Genomic DNA, 20144 nt, shown 5'->3' with positions numbered 1-20144 from the left:
CCTTGTAGACGGAGCATCAGAAGGAGTCGAAGCCTATTCCTTGATGGTTCCAGTTTACTTTTGTAGTTCTTTCTATTTTCACCTGATTGATGTATTTTGTATCTCTTCAGTATTCATTTGTTCAGATTTGTATAAGGGCATGTTTGACTCGTATTTTTATGTCTTGGATGATATCCCATTATGATATAATATTTTTTATTCTGAGTTTGTCTATTATATTCTTGCTGATTGTGATCGGGGACCTGTGACTTCGCATTGTATTTATTTCCAGACACTTAGCGTATTGGATTAAGAAGAAAAGAAAAAAGGAAAAAAAAGATAGTGTATATTTCTTCTCAATCTAATACGTCGCGGGCTTGTTCACATTCCGATTCCCGGGTATTTTGGAAAGCAGGGCGTGACAGGTTTTAGTGGTGGCCCATGCAGGTCACGGTACCGAGTCCTCATTAGTAAGAATATAGTAGACAATTTAGATGCATATCATATTTCATCCGTAAGACTAATCTTGAGCCCTTATCCTATTTTCTTGATAGATTTCATTTCGTCCCTATCTTATCCCTCTTTGACTTCGGAGTTTCCCGCGATTCTTGTCCCGTCGCTTTGTGACTACTCTCTCTTCCTATAACTTCTCTTTCCTCGTGCTGATAATGCCAAATATTATTGTAGTATTTTATTTTATATATTATTCACACTATTAGTCATTTTATTAGTATATTAGCTATTTCAGTTTAGTAAAATATTATTTATGAATTGGATCATTTTATATATTAATATGGTGTACTTGTAGATGGTGAATATTCTAGTTGACATATGATATTAGTGTATATTAGCATTGGTTAATTTCATGATATGTATTCATATGTGTGTTTGTTATAATATTCATTTAGTCATATATTCTATCATTATATTGTATATTTTCATGTAAAAAGCAGTATATAGTATGTCATACATCAATCATGTTTTGTTCATTGTTAGTGATATTTACTTATTTTGCATGACAGTTACTATAACTATTCACAGTTTCATAGTATTTTGTACATGTCAATGTTTTTTTAATTCATTCACATTTTTAATATTCACATTTTATTATTTTTGGCGGTCAATATTTTCATATTACTATTGTTATCTCATCTCAGCTAGCATCAAATATCATCTATCTTAATATGTTACTATAGTATAATCAAAATTTTAAATTTCACTCGGAATTACATGCATATTGTATTTATTTTATCATATGTACAATGGTTTCAGTATATATGCGATTAATGTGTATTATTGAAGTGTATTATATTAGTTAGTTATTTTTCTATTCAATCATCATTCTTCTTGACACATTTATTATTACATATTGGTAAGTGATATGTGCTTAGTGATCTACTATTAACACCATTCGTATATTTTGTTATGATTTTGTTAGTATTGTTTATATATTGCTTATATTATCATAATTGTTATATTGTATATGTTTTCATTTGACTATGTTGTTTATACAATTTCAAATGTTCATAACATGTTCATTAAGTGTTTCACATTGTTCTAGACTTCCCATACACCTTACCTGGCATGTCTGATATTCAGATTATTTTCTTATGTTCGAATATACTTTTCATGTCTACATTGTATATGTTGTTTTTTCGATATTTATGTTATTTTTAGATTTTTTATGTCCTTGTATTGTGTCATTAGTTGTTGTCCATTATCTATTCATTATTTTCCTTTACTCGTGTTGTGTTTTACTTTTCATTCTCTAGACTCACTATTCTTTTTATTATAAGTGTATTCACGTATATTATTATATTTACGATGTATACTTATTATTGACTTATAGTCCTTAATCATTATAATATCAACCTTCTTTGATCATGTTCTGTTTTATTTATTATCAGTGTTTATGTTCACATGTTCATTAATCATTCATGATATGTTTATCTAAAATTTATCGCTATTTTTATTATACGAATATATGCCCTTCTTATGTTTTTATTTGTTTATATATCTATTTTATCTTTTATAATTTATGTTTTATGTATTATACATCATTGTTTATGTATATTTATGCCGATTATGTTTATGTGATTTTGATTACTATGACATATATTGCTACATCTGAATTGATTTTATACAGTAATGATTATTATTGTTGTATCTTGTTTATATTTATTATTTACCATATGAATACTGCTAATATTTTAATTTATTATATTGTTTGTCGGATGCTTATATAATTAAGTCATTCTTATTATGTTGTATATAATATGTTTATTTAGTATTACTTATTTGTTATTATGTCTATTTTGTCATATAATATTTTTGTGACTATTTCCATCATAGTTTATCTTGTTAGCATTATTAACTATGAGTATTCAGACTTTTTATATGTTTGTTATTATGTGTGTTTATTTTAATGGCTATTTTATATGATGATTTTAATTGCTATATTATATAAATATGTTTAGTATTTGATTTAGTATTGTGTCGTGTATGTTAATTATTTACTGTCAAATGTTCTCAAAAAAAAATTATTGATTATAACTACAACTACTTATTGGATTGTCGTTTATGTATATACTTCCTTATGACGGTTTATGTTTTGGATACTTTAGAAAAGAAAAGAAGAAATAAATAATAGTGTATATTTCTTCTCAATCTAATACGTCGCGGGCTTGTTCACATTCCGATTCCCAGGTATTTTGGAAAGCAGGGCGTGACAGGTTTTAGTGGTGACCCATGCAGGTCACGGTACCGAGTCCTCATTAGTAAGAATATAGTAGACAATTTAGATGCATATCATATTTATTGTTTGCTATATTTGATTTTTATGTATATACTTCCTTATGCGCGTTTATGTTTTGACTACTTTAGACATGTCTTGCTGTAATGCTATCTTTGAACTTTTAACATAATTGCAATTTTTATTTCGATACTTGTGTCTTATATGTCTTATTTAATTGAATGCAATTCGCGGATTGCATTCATGTGTTCTGTTTGTAACTATACTTTGTATATCTTGGATATTTATTCTACTAACTGATTGTATGATATTTCTATCATAATTTGATATTTTTATTATTATCTTTCTGTCTCTTATGTTGTACAATGTGTTTATCTAAACTACATATACGTTGATTCTTTGCTATGTGTTTTTCTTGTATAATCTTTAAGTGTTTCTTTTTCTTGTATATGATTCATCTCATATTCGTATTGTATATTTGTGTTTTGGTGTTTTATCATATTTATCACCTACTTGCGAATGATTGATTTATATTTTATTGATTTTTTTGTCGTTTATCTTCTTTATTATTTATATCGTGGAGTTGATACGCTTTATCATATATTCTAGTGATTGACAAGTGGTTGAATTATGTATTTATATTTCATATCATATTTTTATACTATATATTTGTTATATTTGTTGTATTTTACCAATTATGTGTTATTGATTATGTTTTAACGTTGTGATGTGTCATCTTAGGATACTATATCAATAATATCGTGTTGATATTGTATTTTTTTATAATTGTATATTTGCTGTTGATTTCTTCGCTATTAATCTGTGTTGACTTATATTTATATTTTTGCTTATGTCTATATGTTGTGTTATATTATAATTTGATACGTATTAATTATTTATTTACAATATACATGCTTGAGCAATCTCTTTCAATTATGTGTTCACTCTCTATATGTTATACTTACATCATTCTTATTATTTATACTACATATCAGACTTTCTTATGACATTGATTTGCTTTATATATTTGCATTGACTATTCACTTTTGATTCTCATAAATTATTCTCTATTATGTCTTGTATAACTTATAATATACACATCCATTTCCTCATTCAACATTGCTCACATATTTGTCATGACGTGCTATGACCTCATTTCCATATTCTTGTCATTGGGTTCTTTGTGCGTCACACGTTTTTGAATTCCGAGGACGGAATTTGTTTTAAGGGGGGTAGGATGTAATGACCGTGAATTTCAAATACTGGTTTAAATAATTTTTCTGGTATTTTAAAAAGAGTATTTATATTTTTTTTCCTAAATTTCTAGAATTTTCTATGATTGAAAAACAAGACCATATATTTATCTTAATGATTTTGCTAATTATAAAATTAAATTGTTGCAGTAAAAACTTTATTGTTATGCATTATTATTATTTTTAATTGTAATTATTATTATTATTGTTTGTATTATTAATTATCTTATATTTATTCTTAGCCTGCACCCTTATCCCCTACCTCTATTTATAGCTATCAGCTGAGCAGCACAATAGTCAATCTGTTAGCTGGCTTTTCTCCAGGTTCCCTTATATCAGTCATTCTCTCTCCTATCAATATTTCTCTCTCTCTCTCTAATAATTCATTCTCTCCCCTACCTCACTTCCCTAATTTCCTCCCCAATTCCTGCACTCCTCTCCCTCGTGTCCCGCTCCCTATAGTCTCTCTCTTCTTTTTCTCTATCTGTCACTCTCACACTCTCTCCCCTCTATTATTTCTCCTCCCCAATGTTAGCCTTCTTGTTTTGATGATGTTTAACAAATAATTTATCACTAATGTTGTTTGTCTAGTATTTGTGTTTTCTTATTTATTATAGACAAACAACGTGTTGGAGGATGGATGGAATAGAGCTTCAACGATGATATCCAATGGAGGTTGGCGGAATAGTGGAGTGAAGCCTTGCAATTCAAAGTTAAAGATCAAGTTCAAGCTTCATCCGCATGTGTGATTGTATTGTGATTAGTTGTAGCGTTTAGATTTTGATATATTTATCTGCGTGGGTTGTTTGATGAATAATATTAGATAAATCGTAATTATGTGATAAATAGTATTTTCAGAATAATTATGATAAATTAAAAGATTTTATTTCGGCAACAGAATCATTTTTGGATAATTATATCAATTAAAAAGAATTTATTTGAGAATAAAATTATTTTAGGAAAATTATAATAATTTAAAAGGAATTATCTTGGAAAAAGAATCATTTTAGAATAATTATAATAATTTTTAGAAATTATCTCGTGGAAGAAATTATTTTAGAATGATGAACATTTTTTAAAAAGAAATTATTCAGGAATGATTATAATCTTAAAAGAAGTTATTTCGGTATCAGAATTATTTTGAGATGATTATGCTAATTTTAGAAGAATTTATTTTGAGAACGGGATCATTTTAGATAATTATAATAATTTAAAAGAAACTATCTTGGAAGAAGAATATTTTTAGAATAATTATAAATAAATTAAAAGAATTTATTTTGAAAAGGGAATTATTTTAGATTAATTTTAATTAGAAAAGAAATTATTTTGTAAGAGGAAATATTAAAAAGATTGTTTTTAGAATTATTTAAAAGGAGTTATTTTAGAAAATGGAATTATTTTTGGATAATTATAACAAGAAATAAAAGATTTATTTCGGATAAGGAAATCATTTTGAAGTAAATAAATTTATTAATTTAAAAGGATAAGGAAATCATTTTGAAGTAAATAAATTTATTAATTTAAAGGATTATTTTTGAATGGGTGATTCTTATTTTAATTACGTGATATGTCATGATATCGTTGTGTATGATTGATTGTACTTATTGTTTGCTATTGTGTTTGAGAACCTCTAGCGGTTCATGACTTAGTGACCTCGCGCATCATGAACAGACTTAGTGACATGTGTGAGTGTGTTGACTGAGTTTAGGTGGTGAACCTGAGTTTTAATTTGACTTAGAAAGAACGAGAAGAGTGGGGATGGGGAAGTCCATGTTCATGTGATCGGATATAACTGTTGATGTATCTTCCAGGCTCACCCCATGATCCAGTGTAGGTTAGGGTTAGTTTGTTGGGTCAAAGTGAAGCCAGTGTAGTCACTTTGGTCCGTGAATTTGATATTCACCCGGGTTTTGCTTGAGTTCGAACCAGGCTAAAAACGGATTACGTGTAGCCCTCTGACCGATCCAGTATAGCGGCGTATTGGGTGCACGTAGAGGATTTGTGAACAGTCAGTTATCCGATGATATGAGTGTTGACTCTGTGTGAGATGTGAACCAGTGACCTGTTATAGGATGGCTAGTTACATGACTCGTTTCTTGGCTAAGTATGAGTTCTTGTGAGATATAGGCTAGTTGTGTTTCTTTTCATACATAGACCAGGATTAATATTTAATTATTTACAATTCGAGACATATGGTATATACATGAGGGTTTTCTTATTTGGATTATTTCGCTCGACGTACTACGTCTCATGTTGTAGATTTTTAAGTATTAATTTCATCTAGTGTATACCCCTGTTACTTGTATGATTGTTCTGATCGCTAGCTACATGATCTCGTTACCTGATCGATTCTGGATGCTTTATGTTATCATGATTTAGTAGTGTTTTCATGTTGAATTGTGGATTTCAATTGTACGTTCTTTTGTTATTTCTGTTATCGTAACTTTTTTCGCATTGGATTTCCGTTCGTTCTATTTTCTTTGTGGGGTCGGGTCTTGCCGTGTGCCATACACGCTGACGTACACCTGTTTTCTCAGGTGTACGTCAGACTTAGAGGAAGAACAAGTTCAGCAGGAGCTAGAGGATCATCAGCCCAAGAGTGCCTTGTAGACTGGAGCCAGAGAAGGGAGTCGAAGCTTATTCTTGTATTGGGTTCCAGTTTACCTTTGTAGAGTTCTTTCCATTCCTGCTTGAAAGATGTATTTTATATTTCTCTAGTATTCATTTGTTCATTTTGTATAAGGGCATGTTGACCCAAATATTATGTCTCGGATGTTATCCCATTTGTGATATGTATTATTTTATTCTGTGTTGTTCATTATATTCTTGCTATATGTGATCGGGGACCTGTGACTTCGTATTGTATTTATTTCCAGACGCTTAGCGTATTGGATTGAGAAGAAAAGAAAAGAAGAAAAAAATAATAGTGTATATTTCTTCTCAATCTAATACGTCGCGAGCTTGTTCACGTTTCGATTCCCGGGTATTTTGGGAAGCAGGGCGTGATACTTGTACTTCTCACTAAAATCAGAACGGAGTACCTTCATCCTTCATTCCTTCTGTCTTTCTTACACTTCTTCAACATGTTATAGACTACTAGGACTTCACTCAAACGAGGCTTGGTTGTAACCCAGACATGCCTAGAACAATCGTCAACAAAGGAAACCAGATATCGATTACCTTCCAATGATGTCTCCTTGGAATGCCCCAAATGCCTGAACGAACACCACCTAGAAGACCCCTCAATCGATGGATAAAAGTGCCAAACTCCACCTCGGTCTCTTTGCTCATACTAATGTGCTCAAATGACTTCAATATGCAGGTCAAGACACTTCTCAATAATCCAATACACCGTATCAACAATCAAATATCCCAGCTTTAAATCCTTCTTTCTCAGCCATAATTCTCAAAGAACCAAAAAACCAATGCGGAACAAACGAAGAATAAATCCAAACTGATAAAGAAGAGATTTTTACCTCCAATTAAAACCTTAGCAAGAGTCTCCGAAAGATCTCACCCCACACGACGAAAATGAGATCCACAAATAGGAAAAATCTCACCTTTATCACCAACTAAAGCCCTAGACGACCTTCCAAAGCGATCTACTCCTCCAATTAGCCCAAGCATAGCCCAAGCTCTGATACCACTTGTTGTGTATGACGGAAGCCAAAACTAAACCGATGTGCTTTGAGAAATCAAAACAAACGCTGAGAGAAGGCCAAACAAACCAAAAATATTGGCACAAACACAAACAATCAATTTTAACGTGGTTCGACAAGTTGCCTACGTCCACGGGGCAAGAAGGGGATGAGTTTTCACTAATAGAGAAGAAGAGTACAAACTGAGATTACAAGATCGCTCAAACCAATCAACTAATCTCACCAACAAAGCTCTTAATCTCTCAAACAATAACCCTAATCAATAGCTTAGAAAGATCTCTCTTTTCTGCTCCAATATCCTCAAAACAATTCCTAATCAAAGCCAAAGAAATCCTAAAACGTGTGTTTGTATTTATAACAAACACCAATTCTAAACAAAACAGGAAATCAAGCACATGCTCAGACCCAACCCGCGATCGACCGCCGAACCCATCACGATCGACCGTGGCAAACGACAGAACCCAAAAACCAATTACAGTGTCTCGTGGTCGACCGCACTTTGTATTTATAACAAACACCAATTCTAAACAAAACAGGAAATCAAGCACATGCTCAGACCCAACCCGCGATCGACCGCCGAACCCATCACGATCGACCGTGGCAAACGACAGAACCCAAAAACCAATTACAGTGTCTCGTGGTCGTTCCAAATTATTCTATCTCCAATTTTCCGAACATCGTTGTTTCCTCTTCATATAGAGTTATATTTGTTGCTTGTAATTTTCAAGTTGCCGTTATCTTTATGAAATAATAGTAACAAGTGCACTATATTAGATTTATATATATCTTTTGCTATTTGTCTCCTGTTCGTCTATGCTCTTATCTATCTCAGCGTCACTTGGTCGGTTATGTGACCGACTAAACAAACACCATGTACGTATGATTTTTTTTAGCATATACCATGAAAGAAAATTTTATAATTAAAGTATTTTTTAAATACTGTAAGATTTAGACGATAATAATCAAATCGTAAATACGGAGTTAACAAAGTTACTGATTCGAAACAATTTAGAATCGCATCCACCACCAGCTAGATTCAAGTGCTTCACGACGTTCGCTGTCAAACTCCCAATTATAATGACAAACTAGATGTATAGTTTACACTTCAAGTGTCTCTCACTCTAAAGTTTTTGGCTCTCTTTGATATTTTTCTCTACATCATTTCAGTGATATATCCATGGAGTTTTTATGAAGTCTTTTTCACATGGATTCTCCATGGGATGGATATGTAGGCAGTGGGCTAGTTACTTTTGGTTGAGGATTAGTGGCTATTAATTACCACTCATGGAGGGAGTTATGCCCATTATGGGCATACTACATCCCCTTGTCCTACATCTCCCACTCGCACATTATAGGCATAACCAACCTCTATCATGATGAAATAGCCAAACTTTGAGTCAAGTTCATATAACCAAACTTTGAATACACCTGCATTTCGGAGCTCCAAACTAGAAACTCATTAGGGCTAAGATAGAGACATCAACCCGAAAATAAGATTGCAATTAAACAATAGTGTATCATAGTAGCCATGTCTTACTTGGTTACACAAAATTAAGTGTATCTAAATCTCACCCTCGGTCATGCTCAATTCTCTCTGAACTCATTAGGGCTAGGATGGAGACATCAACCCGAAAATAAGATTGCAATTAAATGATAGTGTATCTAAATCTCACACTAGATCATTCTCAATTCTCTTTGAACTTCACATATGCCATAGTCATGTCCGCTAGCATAAAAGTGACACAACTGGCTAGCCGGTAAATACAAGTGATGTGTGTAATTTCAAATTAGTCTTCCTTTCATCCTCATGCCACTTAATCGGGAGCTACGTCCACGGGGCAAGAAGGGGATGAGTTTTCACTAATAGAGAAGAAGAGTACAAACTGAGATTACAAGATCGCTCAAACCAATCAACTAATCTCACCAACAAAGCTCTTAATCTCTCAAACAATAACCCTAATCAATAGCTTAGAAAGATCTCTCTTTTCTGCTCCAATATCCTCAAAACAATTCCTAATCAAAGCCAAAGAAATCCTAAAACGTGTGTTTGTATTTATAACAAACACCAATTCTAAACAAAACAGGAAATCAAGCACATGCTCAGACCCAACCCGCGATCGACCGCCGAACCCATCACGATCGACCGTGGCAAACGACAGAACCCAAAAACCAATTACAACGCCAGTCGACGCGGTCGACCGCCAAAAGTCTAGAGACTTTTCCCTGTGTTGTACATGTTCGCGGTCGACCGTCACTCCACTCGCGGTCAACCGCACAGCTTCCAAATTATTCTATCTCCAATTTTCCGAACATCGTTGTTTCCTCTTCATATAGAGTTATATTTGTTGCTTGTAATTTTCAAGTTGCCGTTATCTTTATGAAATAATAGTAACAAGTGCACTATATTAGATTTATATATATCTTTTGCTATTTGTCTCCTGTTCGTCTATGCTCTTATCTATCTCAGCGTCACTTGGTCGGTTATGTGACCGACTAAACAAACACCATGTACGTATGATTTTTTTTAGCATATACCATGAAAGAAAATTTTATAATTAAAGTATTTTTTAAATACTGTAAGATTTAGACGATAATAATCAAATCGTAAATACGGAGTTAACAAAGTTACTGATTCGAAACAATTTAGAATCGCATCCACCACCAGCTAGATTCAAGTGCTTCACGACGTTCGCTGTCAAACTCCCAATTATAATGACAAACTAGATGTATAGTTTACACTTCAAGTGTCTCTCACTCTAAAGTTTTTGGCTCTCTTTGATATTTTTCTCTACATCATTTCAGTGATATATCCATGGAGTTTTTATGAAGTCTTTTTCACATGGATTCTCCATGGGATGGATATGTAGGCAGTGGGCTAGTTACTTTTGGTTGAGGATTAGTGGCTATTAATTACCACTCATGGAGGGAGTTATGCCCATTATGGGCATACTACATCCCCTTGTCCTACATCTCCCACTCGCACATTATAGGCATAACCAACCTCTATCATGATGAAATAGCCAAACTTTGAGTCAAGTTCATATAACCAAACTTTGAATACACCTGCATTTCGGAGCTCCAAACTAGAAACTCATTAGGGCTAAGATAGAGACATCAACCCGAAAATAAGATTGCAATTAAACAATAGTGTATCATAGTAGCCATGTCTTACTTGGTTACACAAAATTAAGTGTATCTAAATCTCACCCTCGGTCATGCTCAATTCTCTCTGAACTCATTAGGGCTAGGATGGAGACATCAACCCGAAAATAAGATTGCAATTAAATGATAGTGTATCTAAATCTCACACTAGATCATTCTCAATTCTCTTTGAACTTCACATATGCCATAGTCATGTCCGCTAGCATAAAAGTGACACAACTGGCTAGCCGGTAAATACAAGTGATGTGTGTAATTTCAAATTAGTCTTCCTTTCATCCTCATGCCACTTAATCGGGAGCTAACTGTTTGCCCAATAATGTCTCATTAGCCCGAATCAAGTATGACCATAGGTAACACAATAAAGTAGCTATCATTAATTCTCTACTTCATGACATAGTCAAAAGTCACATAGGGAACAGATGAAGTACAGATGAGATTAGTTTATAACCTCGGGATTCAAATAGTGAGGAAGCGTGGACCCATTCATTCACTTTTTTATTTGATCGCTAAGTGCATGCAATATAAAATGCATGCTACAATGGTGAACTCTGTCAATTCAAAGTGTATGTCTAAGACTCTAAACACGCACATGCCTTAGTCCAGTCGTGTCGAAAGCGCCTAGTTGAGACATTCTTTTGCTAACTTTCAATAGTGCCAAATGAATTACTCGCACATGGCTTTATGTATAGATTTCATGAATGGTGGGGAGTCATTCATGTCGGCTCATTATTTTCTTAAAAGCCTTACTACCACATATTTGCTCTAACGCAACGGTTCAAAACCGTTGCGCTAGCCATGGAACCGTCGCCCTTGAGCAAGTGCGACGGTTCTCAAACCGCCTCATATGCTGCCGTTGCCCTACCTCTACCGTAACGGCTTTGAACTCTATTGCGACGGTTTTTTGAACCGTTGCCCCCGCATCTAACGCAACGGTTTTAAAAGGCAAGCGGTTTTTAAGCTATTGCAGCGGTTTTGATTGAGCTATTGCGACAGTTTTCAAGCTACTGCAGCGGTTTTTTTAGATATTACAACAGTTTTAAAAGACCTAACGCAACGATTTTAGTAGGCTAAAGCTATGGTTTTGATAGAGCTACGGCGACAGTTGGAGCTATTGCAACAGTTTTAAAAGACCTAACACAACGGTTTTAGTAGGCTATAAGTATGGTTTTGATAAAGCTGCGGCGACAGTTGGAGCTATTGCAATAGTTTTAAAAGACCTAACGCAACAGTTTGGAGTGAGCTATCGCAACAGTTTGGATCGAGCTATCGCAGCGGTTTTGATCGAGCTATCGCAACGGTTTTAATCGAGCTATTGCAACTGCTCAATCGAAGCTGTTCTTGGTTTCCTACGTCAAAATAATTATAGTATTCAATTACCTGGACAATCTTTTTAAGAACATGGCCAAGTCAAATTTTAATACACAATATAAAAGTGATTATGTTGAGCATAATCAACCATAATGATAAGTGCCAACATACATCAGTATAGTATAAAAACTACAAAGTATTAAATCCACACTACCAACATTTCAACTCAGAAAATATCGTACCGAACTAACATTCAAACAATGTACATCAACATTTGATTACAAAACATGAAACTTCTCGGTCAAAGACTATATTCTCTATTTGTTTCCAAAAACTTGTTCCTCAATGTCAAATACTCACTAGGAACCTGTCAGTATCAATCTCAATCTTGGCTTTCATCATTTCTGTACCTGTGTAAATTTCCATGAATCAGCATAATTTTTGCAATGATGATAATAAAATTGGGGAAAAAAGATGTTTGAAAAGGAAGTTAAGAGAACAATGTACATCATGCTTGTTTGTTGCCACAACCAAATCCAACCATTTTAACAAAAAAGGCTAAAGTTATCAAGAGCATCTAATCACAGCCATATTCGTCACCCTTATCCATAATCCCAACAGGGAATGAGCGAAGGGGGTCTTTTTTAAGTCACTTAAACATGATTTCGTTCCGATTGTTTCAATCGAAGAAATACTTTCCTCGTACCTGGGATAATTAGCTCAACTGAACTAACAAATTCGAGTTTCTTACTACTCCTTTGCTATTTTCTTATTTGTCATAGTATGTTCTTCAGGATCTGCCATCGCTAAATGATTACATCGGTCAAACAAATACTAATAATAGATTCTACAATCCATGAAACACAAAAATCTACCAATATGCGTAAAATTCTACAATCCATAGGAGATGGAGCTATCCAGCTAAAAGAGAATCTAGTTCAACTTGCTAGACAATACAGGTTCTTGGAAGCGATCTACATAGCAAAGTAAGCAGGGCAGGTAGTAGCTCTCAGTCAAGACTGCTTCTATCTTCTATCATATACTAGCAGGAACTCTATTCATTTATATGTACGAAAGATATTTTCCTTCAAAACAAATACAAGTTGTAAGTTGATTAAGGTCAAATTTGTATGTACGAAAGATATTTTCTTTCAAAACAAAATACAAGTCGCAAGTTAATTAAGGACAGGTGCAGTATTATCATCAGTATTAATACGTATTGCAGATTCTCTGCTGAACAGTGCGGCCTGCAGCGATTTTGTTAGCAAGGACAGAGGGTCCAACATTGAAATTTTTGTACTTGTTCCTCTCAAAGTTATCTACATCTACATTGCAGATTCTCTGCTGGACAGGTGCAATATTATCATCGGTCGGTTTCTTTTGGGCATCTGTGCATGTTTATCTGCTAGGGAGAAAGATCCTTGGTAATAAATGTAACTAAAACTTTTATCTAGTGCACTGAGCCTTGATGTCTCCATGTGTTTCATGCTGCGGACAAAAACTCCAGAGGACGAGACGACATTATACCATCCAAATAACTGTGTATAATATTTTTGAAAAAAAAAACAATCTTGGTACATTCAAATAACTAAGCATCTTCAAGGACAACCCGGCCCTAGATCAACTCTTCAAGGACAACCCGGCCCTAGATCAACTCGCAGCTTTGTCTTGTTTCAGAAATGAATATAAATGAATATTCTATACATCAGTCGTGTATTAATCGCAAAAAGGTGACCGCAGGACAAAATTATCATTTCACATAATAAATGTACTGCATGTATACAAAAAGCACTGGGCATGCACATATAAGTTAGGCCATTGGTGATCTAGATTATCAGGTGTTCGGATGAGTTCGATGTTGGTTTCAGATACTGGTGCCTGTTTGCGATGTCAAACTTACTGCTGCTATTATCAGAAATGGGTCAGGGGTTCGGTCGGTTTCTTTTGGGCATCTGTGCATGTTTATCTGCTAGGGAGAAAGATCCTTGGTAATAAATGTATGAGTTTACAAGTACAAAGCTAATGCAATAGCATGAAATAGCATGAAATAATAAAATTGGGGAAAAAAGATATTGCAATTATTCAAAATAAATAGCTTAACATAAAGGAAATAACCCACCTGCATCAAAACCTTCCATTTGAGTAAAATAGGTGGCTACAGATTGCTAAGGGTCTCCATCAAACAAGCCCTTTTGCTTTTCATTCAAATGACAATTCCTGCATGGAAGTAAGGGACTTTCATTAACATTTTTTGAACAACTACAAATAACCATTTTCTGCAAAAGACTTGGCAAAAAAATATCAACAAAAATAAAATGTCATTATGGTTAAACATCATATCTACATACATGTTATGCAATCAAATATTTTGTGCCACAATTTAATCAAAACAAACACTTTTATTACATAATGCAATTTGCTCGACAGAACTTAAAAGGAGAATAGCTCAATTAGAATCACTGATATATTATTACTGTAGCAAAATCAGAATGTAGCCACATCAGAGGCAGAAGAACACAAAGGAGAGCGAGAAGAAAGCAACGAGGAAAAAGAATAAGTAACTGAAACGTTTATTTAACATCTATGTCTTTTATGCAAGGAATAAATAAATGAAATCTAATTCATCTCTGTCAAAACAATGTCTAACTGAAATGTTTATTTAACATCTCTGTCAAAACAATGTCTTTTATGAGATACTATCGACAATAGAACATGTTTCATAAATTGCAGAAAGAATTTGGTAGATAGGAATACATAAATTATTTAGTCGAACCCTTCAAAACTTTGTTACCCCAAAACAAGATGGGATAAGTTGACAGAACTTAGATAAGGAATCAGCCTAACTCAAAACATTTACAGTTTTACTCAAAACTCAAATTCTTAATTCTCATGCACATTTTAGACAGGCAGAAATCTACGAGAAACTATATGAAAAAAAACCTTTTATAATCTAAAGTATATTTAGTAACTGGAGCATCTCCATCATGTTGTATTCTAGTTGTTACATGGCCACACAGGCATGAACATATATCATAGGATGTGAAATTATGAATCATACCCTTACAGGTGTCTTCAAAGTGGATATTATGACATCTGAATTAGATAACATATCCAGACTGAATTTCAAAATATTGACAAAAATTGAATCCAGTGATATCATGATATCATCATATTCATCGAGCCCTGACCAAGTACCTAGAAAATGATATCGGTATTTGGTTACATTTAAACTTTCATTTCGACGTCCAAATATTTTTTTTTACCAAATATACTTATCTCAAGTTCATCTTAGCAATATTATAATTATGATAACTTAGTAATAATACTACAACTTACCACATGAGGAATAAGTAACAGTCACAGAGATTCATACAGAGAGTATATAGAGTGAAGCGGATATTGTGCCATTTGAATATATTCCATTTATAAAAGGATGTCTGTTTAGAACAGAGACTGAGAGCTATTATTAATGCATAATTACACTGTAAATCATAGATAAACATCATGATTACCATATCTCTGCGAATTCTTGCGAAACTTTTTGAACCTGCTGTGTGCAAGAGCGTTTGACTGTTTCGAATTTCCTTATTCTTTTCACTTGCTTTCTACATAATCATAGAACTTCTAATAAGTAAATTGCAACAAGAGAAACTATAGTAGTAAAAAGAAAGAAAGAATACTGAGTATGTGGGAACAACAAGCAAGCAAGCGGATTGTAAATATTCATCTAAACAGAAACTTTTTTTAAATGCATGTATATATATGTTGAGGTAATTAGATGTATATTTTGTATAAAGTATTTAACAAGTTATCTATTTGAAAAAAAAATGATACATAGCACTAACGTTGGTGATCGGGGCTAGGTTCGTTTTATCGCCTCAATCCTCTGGAGATTGAAGCTCGTTGGGATCTGATTTGTTCCTCGTTCGATCGATTAGCGTTAGGGTTAGGGTTTGGAATTTGGGGATGGCGCAAGCTGTGGAGGAGTGGTACAAGCAGATGCCGATCATCACTCGGTCGTACCTCACCGCGGCTGTTATCACCACCGTCGGATGCTCCCTTGAGGTATTTTGACTTTTTGATTTTTTGATTTTTTTGGACCTTTGCATGTGAGTAGTTAGGGCGGATACGAGCTGATTGGTGATAGAAAAATGTGATTTTGTCTTATTTTTTTATTTGGTAATTGAAAATTTGAAGAGATTTCATGTATTACTGGTTGCTGGTTGGATCTGTGTAGCGCATGTCGTGTTAAACTGCGTTAAATTAAAGTGCTAGTTTGATCTGAACTGTTGCAATACTTGTTAAGTTGTTATCATATTAGTTAATGCGCTACTAAAGGGCACAAATCGCGAATAGGTGTTTAAAAATAAATCAGGTTGGAGGTCTTGAGTGTGTGATTGATTTTAGAAGTGCGAGGATTAAAAGTGGTCAGGTAAAAGAGTGGGCTTAATATCAAAACACTATTAATGATAATGATTTTTTACTTTTTTTAATAACTTTTTTGCATTAAATTTTTTTGAGACACCATACTTATGTCCTGTAGATTGAAGTTTGAGCACTTAATAAATTGTGGGTTTGTCTGTCTTTGTAGATTATATCACCGTATCAGTTGTACCTGAATCCAAAACTTGTAGTTCAGCAGTGGGAGATATGGCGCCTCATAACAAACTTCTTGTACTTTCGGAGAATGGGTAAAGTCAAACCTTTAGTTCATTTGTTGTTGGTCGTGAAAATCAATGCAAATCTTTAATTTGACGTTTCATTTGTTAATGTCATTTGCTTATTGTTTAGGCTTTTCAATTTACACATGCTTACGTAAAGAGTTAGACGAGGAAAAAGAAACAGCATCTTCAAAACTCCAAACTTCCACGATTCGTATACCAAGTTGCTGTTTCTAGTCTTTCTACTATTTTCTGTTGAGTAAGAAAAGAATAGTAATTTGTTTCTAAATTAGCTAAAATCAAATCTTTGGCGAAAATTCATCAGTTATAGTTTAATACACATCCCTATGCAGGTGTTGGGAGCTTATTGTTCTCCTTGCTAAGTTTTCAATGACAAGTTACATGTAGACAATAAACTTGTAGCTAATAGACATTCCTGTCTTGAAAACTTCAATCTATTTTTATGCCGTCCAACTTAAGGGTTAGAAGGATTTCTCTCATGATTTTTCCTTTCTCTTGTATTGTTATATTATCTTGATTATCAAAATGGGGATTGTGTCGCTTTTGCCAATGAAGCACTTCATGTTGTTAATTTACTTGATGCCTCCAGCGGTATTAATTCTTTTTTGTACTGTTGTGCTTTAGAGGTTATGCTATTTTTCAGTGGCCTTGAAAAAGAAAATACAATGGCCTGATTCTTCTTCCATTTTTTTATTCCTTTGATTTCATATAATTGTGTGCATTAGCTTCATAACCTTAATATTTTGCTGCTTATATTGAATCATTGTATGCTATATTTTAGATCTCCAGTGAAAACTACTTTTAAGTTTCTGTGAAGTGTTTTCTTCTGCCTACTTTATGTATTTGCTTTATTTTGAACCCTCAAGATATTCTTAAATTTATCTACTTGATCTTGGTTTATTCATTTGCGTTTGTTGTTGTTGACAGACCTGGACTTCTTATTCCACATGTTTTTCCTTGCTCGATACTGCAAGCTTCTTGAGGAGAACTCATTCAGAGGACGGACTGCAGATTTCTTTTACATGCTTTTATTTGGTGCCACTACTTTGACTGGAATTGTTCTCTTAGGTGGAATGATACCCTTTGTGTCGGAGAAATTTGCAGGCATTGTGTTCCTCAGTAATTCATTGACTTTTATGATGGTAAGTCTATAATATATATATAATTCAGTTAGCCTTCTGATTGTTTATTAATTCAATATTAGCATATGCAAATTTTTTACTTGTCAGATTAGTATTTTCCTATATATGCTGGCATGTGTAACCTATTTGCAAATATGTTCAAGTAGAACAAATTTATCCGTGTACGGCATGTCCAAAACTATGCATTAAGCAAGATGAAACATGTGTAACATTGAAAAATTATAGTATTTGTATGCTAAAATCCCTTGTAAAGTAAATAGTGCCTATATATATATATGAACAACAATATATGGATTAACTTTCTACTTCTAAAGTTTGGCCCCCCTCATTACATTTTCTGCAGGTCTATGTCTGGAGCAAGCATAATCCTTTCATCCACATGAGTTTCTTGGGCCTTTTCACTTTTACCGCTGCCTATCTACCATGGGTGAGTATTTATTTTTGGTTGTATTTAATTAAACAGATTAATGCCCTGCTACAAAAGCCTTCTTTTTCTATCTTTTTTCCCCTGTATCAGTTGCTAGGATTTTCTTTGTAGATTGTCCAATATGCTTTTAATGTAATATGTTTAGCCATGTTTCTGGTGATCCTCGACCGACATATTTTTTTCAATAATATTATATTGCAACAGAAGAGAGTTGTAGTGCATGCCATTTTTTGTGTCAGTAACATTATGATTATGTAGACTGCATAAATTAAATCTCTTTCCCCCCTCTATTCTCAGGTTCTGCTGGCATTTTCCATTTTGCTTGGAACCAGTACTTGGGTGGATGTCTTGGTAAGCTAACTCATACTGAGCTTTACATTATATGAAAATAACATATATGTTTACCAGGTTTTTGTGTGAATCAATTCTAGAAGTTAGTTCCATACAAATAAATAGCATTTCTCATAAACACTACTGACAAGGAACTATGAAAATAACATATATGTTTACAAGGTTTTTGTGTGAATCAATTCTAGAAGTTAGTTCCATACAAATAAATAGCATTTCTCATAAACGCTATTGACAAGGAACTATGAAAATAACATATATGTTTACAAGGTTTTTGTGTGAATCAATTCTAGAAGTTAGTTTCATACAAATAAATAGGATTTCTCATAAACGCTACTGACAAGGAACTAGCCTCTAATTATATGTTCATTATGTTGAAGATTTCCATGACCACAATAGACAAGGCCTGCTGCCTTGCTTTGTGATACCTGGTGACTTGGAGTTGTAACCTTCAATAGTTGTGGGTTCTCTGGATTATTAGATAAATGCCAACAAAATGGAACTCCTAGAGTTAAGTGCTAGAAGTTAGTTTAATACAAATAAATAGCATTTGTCCTAGACACTACTGACAAGGAAGTAGCCTATAATAATGTATTTCATTATGTTGATTTCCTTGACCACAATAGACAAGGCGTGTGGGCTTGCTTTGTGATACCTGGTGACTTGGAGTTGTAACCTTCAATAGTTGTGCGCGCTCTGGATTATTAAATAATGCCAACGCAATGAAACTCCTAGAGAGCATTAGCGGAGCTAATTTAAACTGTATTCAATAAAGAAGGTGAGCAGTGGTTATATTGGGAAATGGAGGCTAATAAATCAAGTGTTGGCAATTGCTTTAAGAAGCAATCAATCTAATTGTAGGCTGCATGTATGGACCAATATGCGTGAAGGATACTTGGGCCGAGGCTGGCTGCAATTTGATCCGTATGTTCATATTTTTCTTGTGGGAGTGTTTTTTAAGCTTATAAGGTTGTTGGTCATTCATGATCCCTATCCTTCATGTCATATCGTATTGTTTTCTGTTTTTGTCTAGTCTGTCATTTTTTAGCAAGAATTGGAGTTGAGTTGTATGGTTAGAAAATCCAAGCAGTTGATTCACAGTAGATTACACCTGATGACATAGACTTGCAATTTAGAAACCCGAAAATTTAAATGTGAATCTATAGTATCCTGTATATGCATCTTGGATACTTATCACATACACACAATATTTTAGATATCTATATAAATTTCATTTTCATGATTCATATATGGAATTGGTGTGTCACTGAATCTGGGTGCATCCATCAGAAGTCCACATTATGATTGTCTCACTTGTTGATGGCACCATGATCGGAGAGAGGGATATATCACCAACTTATAATGCATCCTGTCACCTAGGTCGATTGCTAGTTCTAGAAGCATGGACTGAATTATCTTTGTATCTTTTCTA

At 33.7% G+C, this 20144-nt stretch overlaps 1 protein-coding gene and 1 long non-coding RNA gene across 3 annotated transcripts in view; one reads left to right on the top strand and one right to left on the bottom strand.

Annotated features, from left to right (window-relative positions):
* LOC109822872 lies at positions 12224–15668 on the bottom strand. Of its 2 annotated transcripts, none has more exons than XR_002242294.1 (3): positions 15626–15668; positions 14233–14330; positions 12224–12523 (listed from the first exon to the last, which is right to left on the bottom strand). It is a non-coding gene; the product is annotated as an uncharacterized LOC109822872 (long non-coding RNA). The 2 variants fall into 2 exon arrangements; XR_002242295.1 differs by lacking the exon at positions 15626–15668 and adding an exon at positions 14462–14503.
* The window catches only part of LOC109821306 (derlin-2.2-like), a 4730-nt gene continuing 561 nt past the window's right edge, over positions 15976–20144 (top strand). Inside the window, exons 1-5 of the mRNA XM_020387493.1 lie at positions 15976–16178; positions 16705–16804; positions 17723–17937; positions 18281–18364; positions 18662–18715. Coding sequence (XP_020243082.1) covers positions 16080–16178; positions 16705–16804; positions 17723–17937; positions 18281–18364; positions 18662–18715 — 552 coding nt within the window. The 5' untranslated portion in view covers positions 15976–16079. The remainder of the gene's footprint in view (positions 16179–16704; positions 16805–17722; positions 17938–18280; positions 18365–18661; positions 18716–20144) is intronic.

Source organism: Asparagus officinalis, chromosome 8 (genome assembly GCF_001876935.1).
Source record: "Asparagus officinalis chromosome 8, Aspof.V1, whole genome shotgun sequence".
Classification (NCBI taxonomy): Eukaryota; Viridiplantae; Streptophyta; class Magnoliopsida; order Asparagales; family Asparagaceae; genus Asparagus; species Asparagus officinalis.
The sequence above is the reverse complement of the archived record's forward strand: the minus strand, read 5'-3'. Positions and strand labels throughout refer to the sequence as shown.